General features: G+C 44.5%; 1 protein-coding gene across 2 annotated transcripts in view; it reads left to right on the top strand.

Annotated features, from left to right (window-relative positions):
• Nucleotides 1-24497, top strand: part of LOC146867869 (uncharacterized) — a 587713-nt gene that overhangs the window by 97641 nt on the left and 465575 nt on the right. For both annotated transcript variants that reach the window (XM_085608579.1, XM_085608578.1), the window contains exon 2: nt 15081-15219. In XM_085608579.1, coding sequence (XP_085464705.1) covers nt 15171-15219 — 49 coding nt within the window. In that variant the 5' untranslated portion in view covers nt 15081-15170. The remainder of the gene's footprint in view (nt 1-15080; nt 15220-24497) is intronic.

The raw sequence follows: 24497 nt of genomic DNA, 5'->3' as shown, positions 1-24497 counted from the left end.
GACATGGTTTAAGGTACATCCTTCACTACATAGGCCACATTCAACTGGTGCGGGAACTCACCTGACCAGTTCATCCGCATGCTGCGTATCACCAGGCTGACCAGCACAGATTACACATCTTTAATTATTTAATTGTTATCAAAAGTAACTCTGACCAGTTTCAGTAATCAAGTAATGATATAAACATAGAAATATAAGTATTCCAGTGACTGGCTTCATATCTTTACTGCAGTACACCTAAAATTAAATCTCAGTAGATCTTTCCCACTACAAAAGAGTAAGATTTCAAAGTTTTGAAAAACTTCAGCACTATATAAACAGTGATGGACCAAGTAGCTAAATGATGGCTTGGAAATAAGTTCATACCAGTCGGAGTGAGTATTGCAAGTGGGCCCGACCTTCTCCAAAGGGAATTGGGATAACGGATATAGTCTGTATAAAAAGAAGTATGTAGGTTACCTCAGGCTGTTTGGCAGGCTGGATAGCTGATGGTTCCTGTGTCCATCCACACCTAAAAACACCCTGCGTATCCTCGGCCTACTGGGGGTTGCCTCTGTATCTCATATAGCCAGTCCAGCTTTGTATAACATTTACCTGCAGTTGCTTTTGTCAAACATGCCATTATTTATCTTCATTTAAGATGAAAAGGGTGGGTGATTGAGCCCTAAGAGGTCTAAAGCCAGAATCAATGCGTGGGGTAGGAGAGAGGACTTTATGGATAGTTAGCTCCATGTTGTTGCTTGCAAGCCTGTATTTTTTTTTTTTTTTTTTGCAGAGTTACATAGTGCAAACATGGTCCAAGAACCTCATAGTGCTTTATTTGAGGACCAGACGTTTCACGCAAGAGCGAGTCATTACACTTTTTTACGCACAGGGAGGTTGTGAATTGCCCAGAGTCATGGGACGTGTAGTGGAGACTGGGATTCAAACCGAATTCCCCCAGTTCCCATGTCGGCATTGCTAACTGTTAGGCAATATCAGCTCCCCTTTAAATGATGTGGCTACTTATCCTCTTACAGCCAGCTCCTTTTAGGTTGTGCACGCTTTAGTATGTGTTTAGGCCCAGTGACATTCTTAAGGATTTTGGAGGCCTGTGGCAAGACATACTTTAGGGGCCCCTGTCTGGAATAACTTTGTATTTTATTACCCATTTTCTTCTAACTCAAACACCATGATGTCAAACAAAACTGAATGTTATGTAAAAGGTTAAGATGGAGAAATTGACAGAGGGAAGTGAGAGAGAACGTTCACTTTCCCTGGGCCATTTGGATGGTGGAGGCACTGGGCAAGTTCTCACTTTCCACATGCCTTAAAACGTCTCTCTTTGGGTCTGTTATTAGTTTCTGTTCATTAGCATATGAAAGGCTAGGTTTTCAGTTAAAATCCGGGTTGGGGGGTGGAGTTACATGGAAAGATAACGCGGACCTCCCAGGCAGGCCCTAAGCAACTTTACATAGGTGACACAATATTTAGGTAAAACAGAACAGTCACCTAGGCCTATAGTCTTTAATGGGAAACAGTCCTGTATACATCTGTTCCCTAGATTTCTCCATAAATAAATCAGTTATTCTATCTTTTATTCTTAAAGAAGAACTTTCAGAGCACTGTACATAAAACAAAGCTGCCAATTCCATTCCAGAATAACGCATTATTATATTATAGGCTAAACATTTGATCATATGGCATTCCACACTTCATAATTGGAATCAATTGTTTTTATCTTCCTCCATTACCCCGCATACCAAGAAATCCCACCGCCCAACACATAATTCATCTACATTAGGTCTCTTAGTGTCATGGAGGGACAATCTAAATATAACATTTGTGTAGCAGATAATATAATGTGTGATTTTAGAACTATTTTTATGTACAGTGCCTCAATAGTTCTTGTTTAAGAGTTAAGGAGTATAATAACAGACGTAGTTATCAAGAATGTTTACAGTACTGCTTTCCATTAAAGAATATTGGCATATGTGACTATTTCGACTGTGAAAACACCCCCATTGTAGATATGAGATTTTTTTTCTTCGTAGAATTACAGTTTTTGACATAATATTTAGGTGCAAAGAGAGAAATAATAAAAACAGCAGAAAATAAATCATCTGTTTGCAAACCCACAGACTAACCCTCAATAGTAAAGCCTCTTCTGGAGCACACTTTACAGTTTGAAAACACGAATCTGGAATATTGTGGGACTGTTGTTCATAGAACCGTATAAGCTCCCTGTACCTCCAGAGGGTGATTATCAACAAACCATCCGAGTTTCCAAGCAAGTTAACAGGTCTCCGGGCAGTAGCAGCCGGAGTTTCGATAGAGTGGCAGGGTGGGGGAGGGGTTGACGGTTGACGATACAAATAAAAACAAAAAAACACTTACCTACCGCATTGCGCTCCTCTCCACTGCAGGCACAGGTTCCCAGAGGTCACTGTGACCAATCCTGACAGTGCTTTCATGCTGCTAGCCAGGATTGGTCTGAGTGCCCTTGATTTGCGCTCCCAGTTAGACTGGGAGCCTGTGCCTGCCCTCACCATCCCGGCTGCCAAGCTCAGGTTGGAGAGCGCTTCAGTGCGCATGACTAATTTTCCATCCTGAGCTGGCCAAACTGTCATGCGCACTGATAACCGCGCAAAACATTCCCCCTAGTGCCTGTCATCCCCCTGGCTCTGCCTCCAAGAATAGGACACGTTATAACGCACACATTTACAACGCATGCCTTTACAACGCGGTTTGTACATCGTAACATCCATTACAACACATGATTTTACAACGCATGCCATCACAACGCATTTTCAGAAACTACATTTACAATGCATTCCATTACAACTCATACCATTACAATGCATAATACTTTTAGGGCAACAGTAGGGTAAGTGTTGGATAGTGTAGGGGTCAAAATTACTATTCCCACTCCAGTGAGTGCAACAGTAGGGTAAGTGTTGGATAGTGTAGGGGTAAAAATTACTATTCCCACTCAAGTGAGTGCAACAGTAGGGTAAGTGTTGGATAGTTTAGTGGTAAAAATTACTATTCCCACTCCAGTGAGTGCAACAGTAGGGCTAGTGTTGGGTTAAAAATTACTATTCCCCATTACTTACCTTATAATGCGTTGTAATGGCATGCGTTGTAGTGACATGCGTTGTAATAGCTGCGTTGTAATGGCATGCGATGTAAAGGCAGTTGCGTTGTAATGACTGCGTTGTAAATGTAGTGCATTGTAATGTATGCGTTGTAATAGCTTTTCCCGCCCCCAAGCCTCAGCTCCCAGAGCAAAAATAAAACGATAACCAACAAAGGTTTATTATTGTTTATTTATTTTTGGGGGGGGGGCTGCTGGCAGGGTTTGGGCGACGCTCCTCTGCCATAGAAGAGGAGCCGCTGCTACCTCTGGGACCCCAAAACTGTATTTTATCATTGGGGGGCGTGGCTAGCAACATCCGACAATATCCTGACCCCAAAACAGTAGCATTTCTGCAAAAAAAAGACGGTTCCCAGCACCGGGACAACTGCTGGCAGATAATTGGCTCCATTAGCAAAGTCACTTGTAATTGGTAAAACCTTCGGTGCTCAGGGGTTGGAAAACATGGCGGCATCCGGACTCCTGAGAGTAATACGGAGTCTCTAGCGAACCCTGCCAGCGTTTGACCTGTGAGGACTCCTCTTGGCCACGCTGCGGATGCCGTGCTGAGTGCTGGGGACAATCGGAGCCTGCCTGGAGTAATAGAGGAGACGCGCGGGAGGGGTGGTCTCGGCCCTGCCGGGTGACGCCGCTACTGGAGGTTCCGGCGTATAGGCCTTCACGTACGGACGACTCGGAGGCTGCCCCGGGCCCGGGTGTAGCTGCGTGAGACTATAGCACATCGCGACGAAGGCCAGAGGTAGGACACGGATCGACACTTCAGCGGAGCTCACCGCTGCCTGGGGGTGGACTCCTGAATGCCCTTGAGTCAACACTGATGGATCTATAGGCCGTGCCGGGCTGCTGACACAGGTGGAGAGGTGCCGCCAGTGGGATCCAAGCCCCGGGGGTGGCGCTGTGTGCATGAAGCTGCTGCTTGCTCCGGCGGGGCACTGTGGACTGTGGGCTGCGGGAAGGGGGGGCTAACAGCGGCCGCTGCCCCTGCCTGGGTCAAGATCGTGTATTGCATACCCCCCAGCAGACTGGAGCGGACCTATGCGACATAGGGGGAGGATGCTCACCCTTGTGGCCTCTGAATGAGGTGGGAGGCCTCGTAGCAGGCTACAAAAAGGCCTCATTCAGCAAAGTGGGAAGAGACAGGTAGCGGGCAAAGCATAAGAGGCACTGGAGTAGAGATTTGACCCCTTACTGATGCCCTAAAGAAGAGTGCGGCGGCAGTAGAGAGATATAGCGAACGGCTGACCTGACGGCTGAGACAAGGAGAGGTCCTTGCCCGGGCACCCTCGTATGAAATGTCTGGTGGACACCTAGGTATGCGAGAGAACTACCCACTGGAGACACATATTGAGGCGATACCTGGATCCCTGTGGACTAGTCCAACACGCAGCTGGCAGGGGGCTTGCGACAGTGCGGTCTAGGTGACTCCGATGTTTGGAGTGCTCTGATCGGCACCTCCTATCTAGCTATTGCTGCCCCTTTGGCCACGAGGACAGCCATGGTGACGGGAAGAGTTCCGAAGGCGAGTGTACAGGGCAAACTCACAAAATTCGCATGGAATAAGACTGGGGAAGACCAGGAAACGCAGCGCCTAGAGGATCAAGGGTCACAAAAAGAGTCGAGACCGCAGTCAGAACCTACCCTACGCAACGTGCTGGAAGCCATCAGTGGAGTTAGGTCATCTCTGGATTCTGTCACCACTGAAGTATCCCTACTACGAGCAGACTTTCGGAAAATGGACAAGAAAGTTAAAGACCTCAAACTGGTCACATCGTCACTGCAGGATGACACGCTCAACTCCAGACCAAGGTGGCCGAGCTGCAGAACCAACACGTGAGGATGGCGCAACAGCTTGATGAGTATGAAGGAAGGGCCCGCAGGAACAATATTCATATTTTAGGTGTGCCGGAACGGGCAGAGGGGCCAGCCGCGTACCTCTTTCTCGAAGACCTTATAGTTAAACATCTGCAGCCCAAAAGTCTCTCCCGGTATTTTTCAATTGAGCGAGCGCATCGAGTTCCTGGAGGAATGCCAAAACCTGGAGCTCCTCCGAGACCACTAATAGCCTGTGTATTTAACTATAGAGATAGAGATATTATTCTGCAAACGGCACAGGCGGGCCCCCGCTCAAAGTAGAGAACAGTGACGTCACGTTCTTCCCAGACTTCACGGCCAAGGTCCAAGCTCAACGGCGCAGCTTTCAGGCAGTAAAGAAAGAGCTCCGTGATCGAGAGGTGAAATATGCCATGCTGTTCCCGGCGAAACTGAGAGTGGAATCGGATGGAAAAACATGGTTCTTCACCTCGCCAGAAGACGCGTGGGAATGGCTAGAGGGATGGCGCAGAGTTGGTGGACACCGTCGAGACCGAAACACAGGGACACGAATGCACAGAGAGACTGAAGGGACTCTTCCAGAGGATGGCCCCTCTGGTAATAAAAACACTTAGGCGTAACTCTGGTGGTGCAGATGTACGTTGGATGGGGACTGCTGGAACATCTACCTCCAGGAGTGCTTCGGAACACTGGTGAGAAGAACGTTCCTATTATAACAGTGACTTACTGGCCTGGAGGGCATTTGTTATAGTAATGGTTGCTGTTGCTTGACCTCAGTTGGGAATGGTGTTATTCTGTTCCTCCATGGGCCGGGCTGGGAACTCCTAGTTCCCAGCCCGGCCCATGGAGGTATACCACTAATCACTGTAGGCGAGGATGGGGGACCGCACACCCATACTGTTTGCTATTTCTGGGAGGGGGAGAGGCACTCTGCCTAGTTGGGGAGTGGGTAGATCTAAATCCACGGGCAGGGCGGCAGGGAGGGGGGAGGGGGTGGGGGTTTCGGGTGTTCATTGATTTTAGGACTGTTTGATTCACAAAGTTGGTTATGTTTACTGCTACGTACCAATTCCACACTAGATTTTATCTGCTGGTAGGACAAGCTAGGTCATGCCCTGGCTATACCACTAAGGGGGATTGTTCAACACACACTCCTGCTGAATAGTTGCATTCTTACCACATCGGACGATGGGGGGTAAAATGGATCCGTCGATCCCTATACTTTCCTGGAACGTAAATGGACTGGGAGATAAAATTAAGCGAGGCATAGTCCAGCAGTACTTGAAACGGCAGGCCCCAGACGTAGTATTGTTGCAAGAAACACACATGGTGGGGAACAAAAGCAAAGCCCTAACACGATGGGGGTACAAACTCCTAGTACACGCCGACTTCACCACAGGATCTAGGGGAACTGGGATTCTAGTTAAGAAGAATCTAGCTATGATTGTAAAGAATACCCGGGTGGATCAGGGGGGATAGATTTGCTGTCTTGGAGGCCCAGTGGGAGGGGAGGGCGCTTAATATAATTTCAGTGTACCTACCTCCTGCGTTGGGTAAAGAAGCCTTGATAGCTCTTGGGAAAATATTGACTGACCTTCCAGTGGGCACACTGATAATAGGAGGGAACTACAACATGATCATGGAACAAGATAAAGATAGATATCTCCAACGGGCGGGGGCACGTCCCAATATACAAATGAAAGAATTCACCGCAGCCATGGGTCCAGTAGATGTGGGGCGAACCTTGAGGCCCAATGATATTCACTATACGAACTACACCAATGCGCATAGAAGCTCATCTCGAATAGATTATTTTCTGACGCATGCAGACTCCATTGGAAATTTTCAAAAACCTGATATTCTGCCAAGAGGCATTTCAGATCACTCGCCGATTACAGTTGAACTTACACATTGGGAGAGACAGCCGCGTTCCACAATAGTTCTAAACCCGTGGTTACTGAAAATCCCTGATATCAAAGCAGAACTCTGTCAGCAAACCTGTAATTATTTTAATGAAAATGCAGGCTCAGTAAGGTCAGCGCAAACTTTGTGGGAGGCCTGTAAAGTGGTGCTAAAGGGGCATGCCTTGTCCCTGAAGGTGGGATACATAAAGAAGAAACATAGCCAGTTAGCCCACTTGGAAGACGAGCTTCGTGAATTGGAACGAGTGAGTTCAGATGAGCCCTCAGAGGAAGCGTTGCATCACCTAGAAGTAAAACAGGAAGAGTATAGGATCAAAGCTAGGGAACATATGTTGGCCAAGCACCTTAACATACAACATCGTCTATATGAACTTGGAGACAGGACTGGGAAGACGCTGGCCTGGTTGGAAAAAAGAGAGCAAGGGGAGAGGTGGGTGTCGAGCCTGACTATGTCTGATGGCAGCACCGTAGCAGATCCTAAAGATATAACGCAAGCCTTCGCGGATCACTTAGAGCAGATTTTCTCTCCTTCCACTGTATACACTGCAGAGGACTCTCGCCAACTTCTTTCTGATAGCAATATATCAACTCTCTCGGACTCGGACAGAGTCGCACTAGAGGGTGACCAGACGGATAAAGAGATCCAAAAGGCGATAAGCCAAATCCACTCAGGGAAGGCCATGGGTCCCAATGGACTCTCCATCGAATTTTTGAAAGCAACTGCCTCATACGTTACCCCTCATTTGCGTGCCATGTACAATGAATGCTATGAGCAAGGGAGGCTGCCCAGTGACCAGCGTGTTGCATCTATAGTTGTAATCCGTAAACCAGGGAAGCCTGGGGATCAATGTGGCTCTTACCGGCCGATTTCATTGATCAACGCGGAAGCTAAGATCCTAGCTAAAGTTTTGCCTACCAGATTGGTCCCGGTTATCTCATCGCTGGTGCATCCTGATCAGTCTGGGTTTATGCCGGGGCGCAACACAGCACTGAACATTCGCCGACTTAACAACGTGCTGGCACGGAGGGAAGTTTTGGAAGAGGATGCTGCTGTGTTGTTATTAGATGCCTCTATGGCGTTTGATTCCATTGAGTGGCCATATTTATTTGAAGTCTTGGACAAGATGGGATTTGGCCCGAAATTTCTAGGCTGGATTAAATTACTTTACGCAGATATAAAGGGCTAAGTGAGAGTTAATAACTATACCTCACGCATATTCACATTGCGAAAGGGAACCTGACAGAGCTGTCCTCTGTCCCCATTGATATTTTCCTTGATGCTGGAAGCGCTGGCAGCCTGGATCCGTCGGGACAGGATGGTGCGGGGCCTGAAATGGGCAGCGGGCCAGGAAGATCGAATATCCCTGTACTCAGATGATATCCTGCTGTATCTAGCCTCCCCATATCAATCCATTAGCGGGGTCTTGGATATTTTCACGAATTTTGGAAAGTACTCTGGCTATCGAATAAACTAGAGTAAATCTGTATTGTTTATGCTCCAGGGGCGGGTTCCCCACCTCCCCCCAAATTGCGCAATCGAGGTGGCAGAGGATGGCTTTCGGTACTTGGGAATATATGCAACATCTGACCCTGCCCTTTTTTACGGTCGTAACCTGGTCCCCCCGCTGGCCCGGCTCAAAACAGATGTTAAACATTGGAGATCCTTGCCCCTGTCACTGATAGGCCGTGCGGCCCTGTTTAAGATGCTGGCACTCCCCCCCAGTTCTTATATATTCTCCAGATTTGCCCATATCGAGTTCCAGACACATATTTCACAGAGGTGGAGAGTGAGGTTAGAACCCTGCTCTGGGATGGAAGGGCCCCCCGCATTGCCACCAACAAACTGACGAAAGGTTGGTACGACGGAGGTCTAGCCCTCCCGGACCTTAGACTCTACTACTGGGCCTCGCAATTAGTGGTGATAAACCAGTGGATTTACCGCTCTCCTAATGATCCAGCATATATGCTGGACAGATGTCAAACTGGACGTTCAGGTTATCTGGGAGCACTGTACTCCAAAGAGAAGCGAGGGCGATATTTATGGCCTCTCTCTCATACACTGGCTATCTGGCATTGGGCTAACTCCCGCTTAGGGTGGTCAAACGTCCTCACAAAGGCAACGCCACTATGGTATGCCCAATGGTTGGGTTCTCTCTGTCATCAACCCGGCTTTGATAAGTGGGACACTATTGGGATCTCCATCGTTGGAGACATGATTAAAAAGGGGTCGATCCTCAGTTTTAAGGAGCTTCAAGACCAGTATGCGATGGCACAGGGGGAGCAGTTTAGATACATGCAGATCCGGCACGCCCTCACCACAGCATTGCCAAACCCCGCAGAGCTACCAGAGTCGTCACCGTTGGAAGATCGGCTGCTTGATGGGCCACTATATTCCAAAGCCATCTCGTTGACGTATAAAAAAATGTGCAACAAGATACCTGACATTTTGCATAAGCTTAGAGAAAAATGGGAGGGGGACCTTGGATCACTTGAAGAAGAAGATTGGCAGGCTGCTCTGATGTCCCCTAGAGAAGCAGCCATCACCCTCCGCTTCCGATTGATACAATTCAAAATTCTTCATAGATCATATTTAACGGGAGTAACACTTGCAAAGTTAGGGGCCAGGACTGACTCACTCTGTCTCAGGGGTTGCAACTGTACGGATACCTTTTATCATACGATATGGGAATGCCCTCAGCTTTTTCGGCTATGGGAGGGGGCCACGACTCATATCCGAGCGGCCTTAGGGAAAGAATTGACTGTCACACCGGGGTTTGGTCTGCTTAATATCTGGGCGGAAATGGATCTTACAGAGGTGGAACAACAGCTAGCCACACTTGGATATACCCTGGTCAAAAGAGAAATAGCTAAGGGGTGGGGGGTGTTAATTTCTCCAACTATACAAGCATGGTTACGGGAAGTTGATAAATGTATGATTGCAGAAAAGGAAGTTTTTATAATTCGGGGATGGCCAAAGAAGTGGGATAGGAAATGGGGCAAATGGAATGTGTACCATGGTAATCTTTGTATTTCCCCAACGATGGAACTGGAAATGAGACATAATAGTGATTGAGCAACAGATAATATGTAAATGAGACTATTTTCCCTTGTTAATGTATGGATGTACTCATCGATTGCTGAAATATTGACTCTAATGTATGCATAACTACAAATGAAACTAATAAAAATAAATTTAATTAAAAAAAAGTTGTATTTTATCTCCAGCAATGCATGACCCATCCTCTTGGACAGTCTTGTTACCATCACTCAAGTGGTTTCTAGTGTCTTCAAGGTCACTTCAGTGCCCTGAAGATGTGATGTGGTGTTGCCAGTGTGGTCATCCAGCTGAGAGTCCGACACCAGCATTCTTGGAGGGGGTATCAAGTTTACATGTACTTTCACAGTACATTTCACTTAACTTCTGTTGTCTGAGCTGCTATCTCAACATACTACAACAACAAGCATGTCAATGGTCTCAGGATACACCTCCAGGGTGCACTGTGGATGCTTAGAGTTTCAGGACAATACACATGAACTGTCTCCAGTTTCCTCATGTACAGACATACATAGTTTAGCCAACGTACAACTTGAATATATTTTGATTATGGGTTAAGTTTACATTGCGTGTAGTTCACCTAACCTGCTTTTCCATCAAATAGTTGTTATAATTAATGAGTGTTGTTTGTTTGTATTATACAGGGAGTGGTGTGTTTATAGGTAATTTCAGTTGCTACGCTACCGTGATTCATTTTATGTATTGTGCTAAGTGTCGAGGCCAGGTGTGATCTCTCTGATTTGCAGGTCTCTGTCCTGATCTTCTGCCTGCTCGCATTTTCTCTCACTATCACACAAGCATTTATCAACCTTATTGTGGGACCCCACGCTAACCAAACTATTGGTACAACCACATAGCTACTAACTTACAGAGCGCTCTCAAAAGGCCTACCATAGGCTGGGTGGGCCAGTAACAGGGAACTCCAGTTAGTTTAGGTCCATGACACCATGAACCTTCCATTCATCATGGCAGATGCTTGGTACACACTTCCCATCCGTTCAGCTTAAAGTATTGCATGGAAAGAGCTGAGGAACAAGACCAGGTTCCCGACATAAACCAAGGTGCAGAAATGGACAAGGAAAACCCCCCACAAAAGATAGACATTTTCTTGCAAGGAGGGCAGATCTGGATCAGCTGTGCTTGGGAAACAAGGACTCACGAGAAATAAAAAGATTCTGACTGGTTAGTCAGAGGCAATCAACACAAAAATTTACACTGTTGCTAGCAGAATGGTGTTTTCAGAACTGCAGTTGAAATCTTTGTGTCGCGAATAACAAAAGTAGAATCTAAGATGTGCAGTAATGAGTGGGAATTAAAAGATATGAAGGAAGTCATTTCACAATTGAAGGCTACTCGCGCGGAGGAAGTGATTTGGGTCCATACTGCAATTGTGAGGTAAGATGGAATTTTTGAAAATTGCCGGAAACGCAGCCGATGCGCCTTTTTGAAGCATTACTAAAATAGTAAAGTAATAAAAACCATTTCAAATATTGAGGGGCCGGAGTCTGATGGAGGAGTAGCACATTGGAGAGAGAGCAAGAAAACGCATGCATTTCCTTGGTGTGCCCAAAGAAAAAGAACAAGCATTAATAATGCATCGGTTTCACCTATATAATGAATTAAGAGCTGTTTTCATCAATCATCGTCTGGGAGAAGGAAAGAGCTCTCTGACATAACATGGAAGCGGAGACAATGTGGTGCAGCAGCCAGAGCTGCTGACTCGATAGCTGGGGATCCCGGTCCGAGTCTCGGCGGCGGCGCGCAACATCCTATGATTCTATGCAGAGCATCTAATTTCTCCGGGTCATATATTGGTATATGAATATGCTGCAAGAGTGAAAGGCAAAACATTATGAAAATATAGTTCTACCAAAGCAGATGTTAACAGTATTTAGGTGGTGGGAAACTGATAAGAGAAACAGATGAGGAACAAGCATTGGTAAATGCAGGAAAATATGCTACAGCCAATAGAAATAGAGGAAAGGCATGTGGCATGCATAGGAACCAATGAGAAGCCAGGAAAAAGAAGAGGCGTGATGTAAGTCACTTTTAAGTTTATATTAAAAACAATAGATTTCTCGCAAACTGCGCAAGCGCTGAGCATGCAAAAAGTTCCCTGATTTGAGCCTCGGAAGGATACAAGTCATCCAATCAAAAGGGTGGCACCAAAGCTATGCTGTAAGGGAGAGACAAACTCAGGAAGTAGGAAAGCTATTGAATAAGAAGCAAGCAAATGAGGTTCACAAGAAAGGCAAAAAATGATAAGCAATGGACTTTCACAAACCCCCTCTAAGTATTGGTATTGGACACAATAGGTTTTCGACAACAGACAACTAAAAGCTGTCAGTAAACACTACCAGAAAAAGCAGCCACTTGAGCACCTGTAATTAATCATTATGGTGGATGGTTTTACTTTTAAAATATGGCTAAAAATCAGCATACTATCAAGCCTGGCCACTTGCTCAGTGAATTCAGTAATACAGCTGGTATCTGCTGAGATTTGCTGGCCATGACTTTGAATTCTATCCGGCTGAGGTTGGTGAATTTAGTGCCATTATATATACGATAATAGAAACATATTTTACTTACAGTTCTTACAAATAGAAAAAATGCCTATTGAAGTATCATGCGCTGTTAAGCAGTGGGGAGTAATGTCAGTAGTGTAGCAAAGATACCCTGGCCTAATGCAAGCAAAAAGATGCTGCCCAGTTCTTTTAAGAGGTGAAAGGAGAGAAGATGTGGTCTCACGGCTGGATTGCCGACTTTGGAGCTGGGAAACCAAGGTTCGAGCCTCGGGGTATCGTCCACATCTTGTGATTCTGGGCAAATCACTTACTCTCCCCGTGCCTACCATAAAGACAAGCATTGGCATAGCCAATAGGTCTCGCCTTTGGGACCTTATAAGTGTTTAGCCATGCAACAGTTGCATAACTAAACACTTATAAGGTCCCAAAAGCGAGGCCTATTGGCTATGCCAATGCTTGTTTTAACTGCTGCAATCTATTGAAGCCTCACGGAGGACATCAAAGCGGCCGTGAAAGTGATCGCGATCAAACATCAAAGCGGCCGCGAAAGTGAAAGTAATCGCAGTAAAGCGCGACGCGCGCGCCCGCACACTTGCACTGTAACTCTAGGCTGGCCTGGTAGCACTTTTTGGAGCCCTCTCAAAATGTCTTGCCAGATCAGCGCATGCGCTGTGTCAGGCGAGACCTTAAAAATTAATGTGTCCTTGTTTTATGTAACCGGTGCTCCAGTACCTTTGGCTTGAGTTCGCGCTATATAAATCTGCACAAAAAAGCCATAATTAGGGTGGAGTGGTACCCCTGAATCTTGTAGTTGTATATTCTTTCAACTCTAAGAAAACACCATATTAAGAATCTTGTTATACCCTCAATGTTTGTGTTGTGCTGTGTTATGTATGTGACTGTGTATTGTATAGCGTTGAATAAACTTAGTAGGATGTTGCCTGTGGTGGTGATACCTTTACAACTTAACATAATAGTCCCTATTTAGTGCAGCCCTTCTGAGTTACTCAGTAAAGTATCATTCAGACAACTGTTTTTCCGAACCCATATAATGTACACATTTTCTTCAAACGTGAATATTACTGGGTGCAATTTTGCAAATTCATCATATATTTATTTTACTGTGGTTGACAGTTTCCCTTTCCCTATAGCTTTTAAGGTAGAACAGTGGGTTGAGCACCCATTGCAGAGAATTGTGTGCAGAGTGATGATCACAAACTTGAATTCTTCTATCCCAAATAAGCCTTTTTTCTTTCTGATATTGATAAAATAGATAATGGTGAGTTGTATCTAGTGATGTAGCGTTATATTTATTATTATGGTTGTTGTTGTGTCTATTATTATTATTCTAGCCTTAAAGGTGATCATCTTTGTATAAAAAATATATGTCAGCAATACTAAATGTGTGGATTTAGAAAATGAGAATCCAGTAATACAGAAGTGCCTAGGGATTTCAAGGTCAGGAAGAGTAGAAGATGGGTTACTGTAGCATTCCACACACTAGTGCAAAAAGTGTCCAACTTGTTCTGAAAGAACTCTGCATGTAACAATGGCCTATTTTTCATGATTGCTTTGTAACATCTTGATGCTTGGAGAAAAAACTGCATTCAATATTTATTGCTAATCTACTGCTGGCACTGTTAGATCCTCATTATTACTGTCTTATTTCGTTTGCCTCTAGATTCCCTATCCTCTGACCTACCCAGGACATGTTTACATGAGTTTTTGGACAGATACTGTCTTTTCAGTTCCATGACTTGAAGTCATATTAGCCCCTAAAGTGAGACTTCTTCCATTGATAATCAAACCAACTGTAACAGGGTTTTACCACCCCACCAAGAGACTGCTCTAGGCTACTCGGTCAATCCCACTGGGCGCAGCAAATTAACACAAGTGCAACAAGGCTATATCCCACCCACTTGATAATGCCCTCCAGTGCACGGTGCTCAATCCCCATGCACCAACAACAGCACATCCCCCCACTCAAGCGCACCAGGGGCCTTCTTCATCATTTGACTACATTACCCTAAGGTAGTTTTGACTGGACTGCATTACGCACCTATGATTTTTTTTTTTTGCAGAGTTTTCTATAGCGCGAACTTGACCCGAATCCAATCAGGTATCAGAGCGCTTTACATAGCACCAGTTACGTTACATGAGGACACACATTCATTTTTTGTTAGGCACGGGGAGATTAAGTGATTTGCCTAGAATCACAGGATGTTCAGCGTCATTACCGAGACTCGAACCCAGTTCCCCAGGTCCGAGGTCGAGCGCCCCAGCCGTTAGGCCAACTCCATCATGTAAACATACTGTAGTGTAAAGCTTTACCCGGTGAAATCACCCGTGATCCAACCCTTCCTCGTGCTGCAGGCTCAAATATATCTGTAAAACTTGTTAAATGTATGTTTAGATGGCAATTTTAAGTTTCTTGTTTTGCACTGTTTGGAGAAAAGTTCCAGGTCAAATATTTTACTGACTATTTGCCTTCGTATTAATCTCATTATTGGTTATGTTTAGGAATCATGAAAACAAAAGATTGTAAAGAAAAATTGCAAAATGTGCATTGTCTCTAAATTTGTGCTTCCATCTTCGGTGATTGTGTTTTGTAGGATGAGCTGATATGAAAAAAGGGAGTGGAAGTCTCCTGTTGATGAAAATAGGTATTGGAGGACGGGAGGACATTAGTGTGAGAGCTAAAGATGACCGAATACCCAATCGATCAATCTAGCCTACCCCGTGTCGAGGAAGGTAAGCGATCTTTCAAAGTTCCAGTTAAAGATCATTGCAAAATGCTCGTTATTGGTTCATGGTGATCTCAGCTTAATTTTAATACTGCTTAGAATCTTGTCTTAATGGGTTTGACCAAGTTCCGGATTACCAAATAGGCAAAGTAGGCACCGTCGGCACCGTCCTATGGGCCCCACCCCTTTTGGGGGCACGCAACAACAGATCAAAATAATATTGATCTGATCTTGAAAGAAAATTCCAATCAAACTTTCTTCAATTGTTTTCAAACGATAGAAAAAAATGAAACAACTCAAAGAAACGAAAACTTTACACTAAAGACTCTTCAGAGAAAATAATGTAATAATGTAATGTACCCGTTAACAATTTAAAGTACATAAACCAGAGGCATCAGATTCACTTAACAGTTTGTTTCTTAATAGCTCATCTTCTGGCAGTTGACAGTTTGTAAAAGAAATCCAGGCCAAACTATGTAGTGTAATGTAATTGATCTATTAAAATTGTTGGTTGGTAAAATTGAAAAAGTTTGAGGCAATAATTTGCTGGGGGGGCCCGAAATTTCGCCTGCCAAGGGGCCTCCACAGGTTTTAATCTGGCATGGATTTGACCTACGATCTGAGTGAGCAAGTTGCTGTATTCAAATTGGGCTCACCTACTTCCCATCTGACAACTGAGGGGTGAAATTCATAATTTGCACAGATCCGTCAAAAGACAATGGTAGAGTCTAAGACAGATAGTCCAACATTAGCTCCAGTGTGGTCACCACAAAGCTAGTTTCACATGCACTTAGAAGTGTCATTTACCACATACATCCTGATCTGTAGCACGCGGGTGGTGGTACTGCTATATTGGGGCTATTTATAAAACCCTCAGGCAATACCATAGCCTGAATCATGGCAAGATGCTGGCAGATGTACAGCATTACTGTCATCAGTAGTGCCATGGTTGGTAGCCTGGCACCAGCACTGCAACTTCTGTGTGCCGATTAGGATCAGAAAAGTGGCAAGGCTGAAGGACATGCACACCCACGGCCTCATTACTGCCGAAGGTAATGATACGAGGTGTACCATTAACTCTGTGTGTGCAGAATTAATGAGAATTCCATATTTGAACCCTGAGAATCACTTGAGTAATGAGAAGTTAATGGGGAATTTGGCAATTCCGGGTCTAGTTCCCCTCACAATTCATCATTCTCCGCTCCCCCGTTTGTATTGGAGTGTTCAGCTGAGGAAAGCAGCCAAAATCTCCTGGGGATACACAAGCGGTCTGTGGTAACTTTGCTGATCTCATAATTCCGAATGGGGCATGTACCAGGATAACCAATCCCATTGCTAACGTTCAATTATACATAGCGGTACAAAAGGGGGTGGTGATGGACGGAGCATCAGAACCAATCAAACACTTACACCCAGTCAACAGATCTGGGTTTGATCCATCACCGTTCTTTAGCCCACTCTACCACCCCAGTTCAGACATGGCCATATGCAAATCAGTCTGACCCTGTGCCTCATGGGAACAGTCCAGCCCGAACTGCCAAGCCATGGCTTCCCTGGACCGTAAACAAGCTTCCTAGGACCGGTTTCTGGCATTTCAGCCGTCTTCAGCCAGGCTTGCTTGAATCCAGTGGCAAAGTGAGCAAGGGACTCACGTCTGAGCATACCCTGCCAACTTATGGCGAACAAAGCGGTACAAAAGGGGGTGGTGATGGACAGAGCATCAGAACCAATCAAACACTCACACCCAGTCAACAGATCTGGGTTTGATCCATCACCGTTCTTTAGCCCACTCTACCACCCCAGTTCAGACATGGCCATATGCAAATCAGTCTGACCCTGTGCCTCATGGGAACAGTTCAGCCCGAACTGCCAAGCCATGCCTTCCCTGGACCGGAAACAAGCTTCCTAGGACCGGTTTCTGGCATCTCAGCCGTCTTCAGCCAGGCTTGCTTGAATCCAGTGGCAAAGTGAGCAAGGGACTCACGTCCGAGCATACCCTGCCAACTTATGGCGAACAAAGCGGTACAAAAGGGGGTGGTGATGGACGGAGCATCAGAACAAATCAAACACTCACACCCAGTCAACAGATCTGGGTTTGATCCATCACCGTTCTTTAGCCCACTCTACCACCCCAGTTCAGACATGGCCATATGCAAATCAGTCTGACCCTGTGCCTCATGGGAACAGTCCAGCCCGAACTGCCAAGCCATGCCTTCCCTGGACCGGAAACAAGCTTCCTAGGACCGGTTTCTGGCATTTCAGCCGTCTTCAGCCAGGCTTGCTTGAATCCAGTGGCAAAGTGAGCAAGGGACACACGTCTGAGCATACCCTGCCAACTTATGGCGAACAAAGCGGTACATATTCAGTCCCTACCAGTGTCATTTCCTCGCTACATTTGTTGAATAATGAATCTTCGATTATTGCTATTTTGTTATGCAAGACATGAATTTATTGTGCTTTCCCCTCCTAATTTGTATCTACAACCCTCAAGCACATGCTGCAGTACTTGATGACATGCTGGTTCTGTAACACTGTAACCCTACGATTTGAAATGTATTTTTCACATATTCTAAGGAATTACATGTCTCTCCATGCTCACATTCCAAACAGGGCATCTCAATTGTACCTGGATCCTTGTGTCTTAAATTAATATGGGGGACTGTTTATAGTGCAAGAAAAGTTGGGCATTTATTTATATGGCAAAAACAAGGAACTAATGATGGATTCAACCCACATCTGTGACAGAGGGGGAGCGTCTGAAAAATGTCAGCACTCCGTCCATCATCACCTTGTGTTTGCTTTGTTGCCCTAAGTTGGCAGGGTATGCCCAGGCGTAGCCCCACTCTGTGAGTGTTCCTGGTTAGTGGATGGTTTCTCTCACCGTGTCAGAGACATTTAAACAGCTTTCTCTCCAATGCCTCTATGGTTCACATTGCAGTCCGGCTTCAGATTGATGCTTCTGGAAATGGTGGTTGACTGGTCAAACTAAATTACGTGGTCACTCAATACCATTTGTGGAGGTGTCATGACTACCCGATGTCCTTCCTGATGGCTAAGTCAATGTTTTTTCTGCCATCCGGAAGGTAGCATTTCCTGCCCTTCAAATAGGGTGATGGAACACAGATACAGTCAGATGAACCTCCATTTTTTGGTTGATTTATTTCCTTTATAGCTCACCTCTGAGGTCCAATCGGTCTGATTTAAAGTTGATTAGTAAGGAAAAATGCTACAGTTTCTCTTGCAAATATGAAATCCAGACAAAATTCCTCCCTATGGAATCCTTCATAATAATGGAAAATTGTTTGAGAGGATTCCTCCTCTGAAGTTAGCGCTTCCTACAGAAATCAGAGTATTTCCTTGGACCTGATATAGAGCAGATGGTAAATAAGTGATCAGTCCACCACTGAAGGATTTCCCATATTTGGCAAAACCTCTGGACCAGGACTAGTGTGATGGAGGTCATTCTTTCTTGAGACTCTTGCGAGCACGGAAATTGTATAAACATTTCTGCTTGTAATGTCACTTTAAAACTTACTCAGAGAACCTGAAATTTGCCACGCCTTCCTAAGTCAATGAATCTTTGCCATCGTATTAGAATGGAGCAACACACAAAATATCCATCGTTATTTGCATTTGATTTTCAGCCAATAAAGGGTGGTTTGGTGAAGTTTACAAAGTTTAATTTCTCTTTAAGAGATTAGTCAGGATATTTCTTCTTTTTTTCAGATTAGTCAAAATAGATCCAAATACAGAATTGATCGAGTATGAGTTTGGTTAGAACAAGCATAGAAAATACCAGTATTTTCCATTCAGAAATGTAGTCCCTGTTCTAATCTCAAGGTCCTATCCTAATGAGAACCCGTAAAGAGTTCCCTTTTGGAAAAGAGCAAGAAAATCTGCAACAAAGTCAGAAAACTTCGAAAGGTAGAACTTCCCATAAAGGGTAGTTTTGGAGACTTAGCCAAGTTCTCCAAACAGCTGCAGTACCAACTGTTATGACAGGTAGAAGGAAAAAAAACACAGCAGTAGCTTTGATTGGCATAGGGATAGAAAATCTCCTCACGTAGAACAAGGATAATCGAAGAAAATCACTATTAGCAATAGCTTAGGATAATTCGAGCTAGCACCATGAAGTGCTAAGGGGCATGGTAGGGTAGGAGTGCATAGAATGCCTTGACTCTCTATCTAGGAACATGTACTATATGGAAAAGCCACTAAACATGTTGCAGAAAACAGGCGAATATGTCATCAACATCCAATGGAGGAAGATCTTCCGATGGTCCACTGCCTTCATCCTCGATTCCCACAGTAGTCCTCCATGTCAGCATGAAGTCACTCAGATGTGGCTACAGCTATTACAAAAGGACACATCAACGAAGGTTCTCATAAGAATTAGTTGCTTAGTGTCTCATCATGTAACAGTGAGCTGTACTATGAAATGAAACATTTAAATCTGGTATAACCTGGTTAGATTGTGAAATGTAAGATACAGTAAGAATTTTCTTTCATTAATACTTATGCTCATTATGAATATGTGACAGGGGAAACAATCTAAGTACAGTGAAATCATATGGCATGAGGAAAAAGGGAAATATTATTTTCAGGACACAGCCCATTTCACAAAGAGGTCAGGTTCTATAGTTCAGTTATAACGTTAAATCATCTTTTACAAAACACATTTATTTTCTTGAAGGGATAGAGGACTAGAGGGCAATAAAATAATAGTGAGGCCTAGCTGTGCAAGATTGACAGAAATGACAGCTTTCTGCACAAAATAAACAGCATTCTAACTTTTGTACGTTTAATAAAGGCACATTTTCCTAACTTCCATTTTATTGTGAATTTTTATGTTAATGCTAAGGCTCATTTCTATATTAATAGTACATTTTTCGCTAAAGTTTTCAACTTCCTCATTCCACCAGCGAAGATTCCTCATATTGAAGATTTAGCAACATTCTCTACAAACCGGAGGATTCTCCTTTACCACCCACCTCTATGCCCGCCCTGGTGTGGTTTGTGGTATTACAAAAGGTGGAGATCCTTGCAGTGTTGATATTACTAATGTTCATATCTGCAATAAATCATCACAAAGATGTTTGTCCTTGAAGGCAGGTTCATTGTTGGCATTTTGCTGTTGATCTCTTCTGTTTTGTGTATGAGGAAAGCACCCTTAGTGTTGATGGAGGTTTATTCGGAACTTAACTGCTCACTTTCTTTAAAACCTATATTCAGTAAAAACCTATATTTAGTTAATGCAACATGATCTTAAAATAAGTATTTTTGAATAAATATATTGTTAGAAATGGGGGTCTCTAGTTGGCAGGGGCTTGAACAATGTCCAAGTAGGGAGTTGCATACCTAAGATAACCCCTGCTCACCCCCTTGTTAGCTTGGGACGAGCAGTCAGACTTATCTCGGAGGTAATGTGTAAAGCATTTGTACATAACACACACAGTACCATAGTGAAAACACTAAAAATGGACATCACACCAGTTTAGAAGAATAATGTTTTTTTAATCTAAACAAAACAAGACCAAAACGACAAAAATACAAAATACATATATCAAAATATCGCCTTTAAAAGGTAAAAACAGTTCAGTCCTATAAAACTATGGATGTATCACTTTTAGTACAAAGTACCTGGCATGCATCAAAATGAAAGACAAAATAGGTGCAGGAGAGGTGAGGCACCGGAAAACAAAGTGATGCGTCAGTTCCTTACATGCAGGGAAGTGAGCCTTGTTACCGGGGGAGGTGGTGCATCGGTCCCATACTGCTAGGTGATGCATCTGTTTCTTACTGCAGCCCAGCATCGATGTAGACTTAGCGCACAGGTGTGATGCATGGAAAATCCAGGCACTGTGAGTCGATGCGGCGGTGATCCAGGCACTGGGTCGAATTCTGCAGACAGGTGATGCTTCGATTTTTCCAGCCGCACAGCAGGGCCTGTGTCGGAATCAGTGCGGTGGTCTCGGATTTCAGAGTTACAGTGTGCTGATCTTGGACTGTGGCAGTTTCTTCGGCCGCTGGCAGGCGCTGTGTAATTTTCTTCAGCTGCACGGTGGCGGTGCGTAGAAATTCTTCCCGCACTACCATGGTGCATCAAAAAAACAGGCTCTGGAAGGGCGATGCATGGACTTTCAGCAGCAGAAGCAGCAAAATAACATCCCAAGCGCCCAAAACTGGAAATGGCACCACAAAGCAGGTCAGAACTCCCAGCAGTGGAGTTCAGGGATGCTGCAGGTGAAGTATTTGTGTCCCTGAGACTTCTTAACAGGAGGCAAGCAAACACAAGCCCTTGGTGAAACTTCACAAGCATACACAGCAAAGTCCAGTCCTTTTCCTCTCCAAAGCAGAAGCAGCAACTGCAGGCCAACCCAGCAAAGCAACAAACGGCAAAGTGGCAGTTCTCCTCCTCTCAGCTCTTAAGCACTTCTCCTTGGCAGAGGTTCCTGTTGATCCAGAGGTTCTTCTTGATCCAGAAGTTTTCTAACAATCTGGGGTTTTATGTCCAATATTATACACCTTTTGGCCTTTGAAGTTTGCAAACTTAAAAGAATGTCTTTGTTGTTCACAAGATCCTGTCTTGCCCAGCCTTGGCTCCTGTCACACTCCAGGGGGGTTGAGACATTATTGTGAGGACAGTCACAGCCCTATTCAGGTGTCAGAGACAACTCCTTCTACCACGCTGGCCCAGGAAAACCCATCAGCCTGGTGATGGCTTATCAGGATATGCAGGACACACCTCAGCTCCTTTGTTTGACTGTTTAGAGTGAATGCACAAACAGGCCCCTGTCAGTCTAAACCAGATGTGGGTTCCACAGGCAGGCAGAGGCACAGAATGGTAAAGCAAGAAAATGCCCACTTTCTAAAAGTGGCAGTTTCAAACACACAATTTAAAAAACAACTTCATTAAAAGATGTATTGTTAAATCCAGTGCTCATAGAGCCCAAACATCAAATATCTGTCTCTTCCCTATTGAAAGTTACACATGTTACACATGTCCTACCTTTCACGTATGTTGCAGCCTGCCCATGGGGCTACCATGGGCCTACCTTAGGGTGCCTTACATGTAGAAAAAGGAAAGGTTTGGGGCTGGCAAGTGATAGCACTTGCCAGGTTGACATGGCAGTTTAAAACTGCCATCACAGACACTGCAATGGCAGGCCTGAGACAAGTTTACAGGGCTACTCCTGTAGGTGGCACAACCAGTGCTGCCGGACCACTAGTAGCATTCGATTGACAGGCCCTGGCACACACTGTGCACTTTACGAGGGACTAACCAGTAAATCAAACGTGCCAATCATGGGTAACCAATCATAATCACAATTTACACAGGGAGCACTTGCACTTTAGCACTGATCAGGAGGTCAGAAGCAAAAAACACAGGGGAAAAACACGCCAAAGATGCCAGGTGTAACATATATATTCTGTATAATAAAACAATGGACACCAGTTCACCAAAATGCCAGGAGTTAGCTCGTCATGCACCCTTTGACCCAAATGATGACATATGATGAAACCCTTGTCCACTGTTAGTCCCTCAATAGCCTCTTAAGTAGCCTCCTATGTGCTGCTGACCAGATGGATGAAGTGACAGGAGAGTAAACTACAGAAAGAAAATGATGTGCTTCTTCCATTGTTAACTTTGTGCTCCTGTTGCTGCTTTCGACACACGTGTGACCAGGGATAGCAGGGGCAGAGCCAGGAGTACCAGATGGCAAGCCATAAGTAGCAACAGCTTCCCACAGTTGATGTCCATGAATGCATGAAAATTCAATTACTCGCAAATAGTGGTGGTTTAAGTGGCAATCGATTTAGCAAAAATAACACAAATTCCACCTGCACCTCAATTCCACCTACACCTACTTTTCCTCCAGACTCTGAGCGGTAAAGTTGACAAAGCCTACCTTTTTAAGTTTCTGCACTCTTTGGAAAATCTGGATGCCTGGCATTCCTCCTTAACCACAGCGGATAATTACTCACCAGAAGAGCATGCTGCTGAGTTTTGAATGGGGATTTCATTGCCTTTAATATACTTTTCCTACACGTTTTATTGCTCTATAAAAAACAGGCCTGTTGCCTCTCTAGGAATCAATTACATAACACGGGATGCCATTAGTGGGCTTTAAGAACACACATTTGCAAAGCCAATAGGTATTGCATATAGGTGTATGTGTTCTTGACTACTGTATTTTATTGAATGTGGTGTGTTTGTTTCGATACACAGAGGTCATCCACAGACAGTCACACCTAGAGCCAGCCTTTCTTGTTGGCACACATGTACACAGATGTGGATGAATGTGTACCTGTGTGGATTAATGGGTGCACTTTCTGTACGTATGGATGGAAGGATGGGTGTTGTCCATAAAAGGCATTGGACGTTTTGGAAGATGGGTGGATGTGGGTACATAACTGGATGGATAAAAGTGCTGGTGCGGGTGGCTGCATGGTTGCAGATCAATGGACAAATGCACCGGTGTGGTTTGATACGTATAATGTGCATGTTTATGGAGGGGCACTAGATAAGGATAATCCCTCAGTTAAATTTCAGTTATCAGTAACATGTCTAGATCTTTGCTCGTGGATTTTTAGAGCATGCATGCACATGGAGTGAGCAATTAATGTTACACAAAGATGCCATCTCATTCTACTCTTAAACCTGGAATGATGGAGGGGCGGGCAGGGCACAGGGACAGTCAACAATATCATAGAACCCAAAAAGCAAGGTATCTATGAATGTCCATTGCCTCAGACAATTTAAATGTCAGGAAGTTAAGTTCCACTGCTCACCCCCACAGGGACAACAGGCATTTTAGGAGCATTACCAGATAGATGGATAGTTGAGGCTCAAAGTTCTGCTTCTTGTACCTTATCCTGTTTGATCCACCAGAGGCTTTTCTTTAGCATGCCAATGTATGTCTAACTCAACATTTGAAAACAGAAAGGGAAGCCAGAGGAGGGGACGAAGAAATAGGAGACAGCTGCTTTTTCCTGCAGTGAAAAGTAAAGAAACCATGCAAAAAAAGGGTGGAGGATGCGTGGGGGTGGAGAAGAATTAAACAAAAGAAATACAGAAATAATATGACTTGATTGATATAAGCAAGACATTTCCAACAGCAACGTGGGAAACCTAAATGCAGCATGTAGTGAAAAGGGTAAGGAATCATACTATAATCTGATGTTTCAGACTTTTTTATGGGCCTTTCTATTATTCATGCCTTTTATATGTACAGTGACCGAATGATTTGTAATACTTTGACACTTTGTAGTGCTCTATTGCAT

This window comes from Triturus cristatus, chromosome 1_2 (genome assembly GCF_964204655.1).
Source record: "Triturus cristatus chromosome 1_2, aTriCri1.1, whole genome shotgun sequence".
NCBI lineage: Eukaryota > Metazoa > Chordata > Amphibia > Caudata > Salamandridae > Triturus > Triturus cristatus.
Note: the sequence above shows the minus strand (reverse complement) of the source record. Positions and strands in the feature narration are given on the sequence as shown.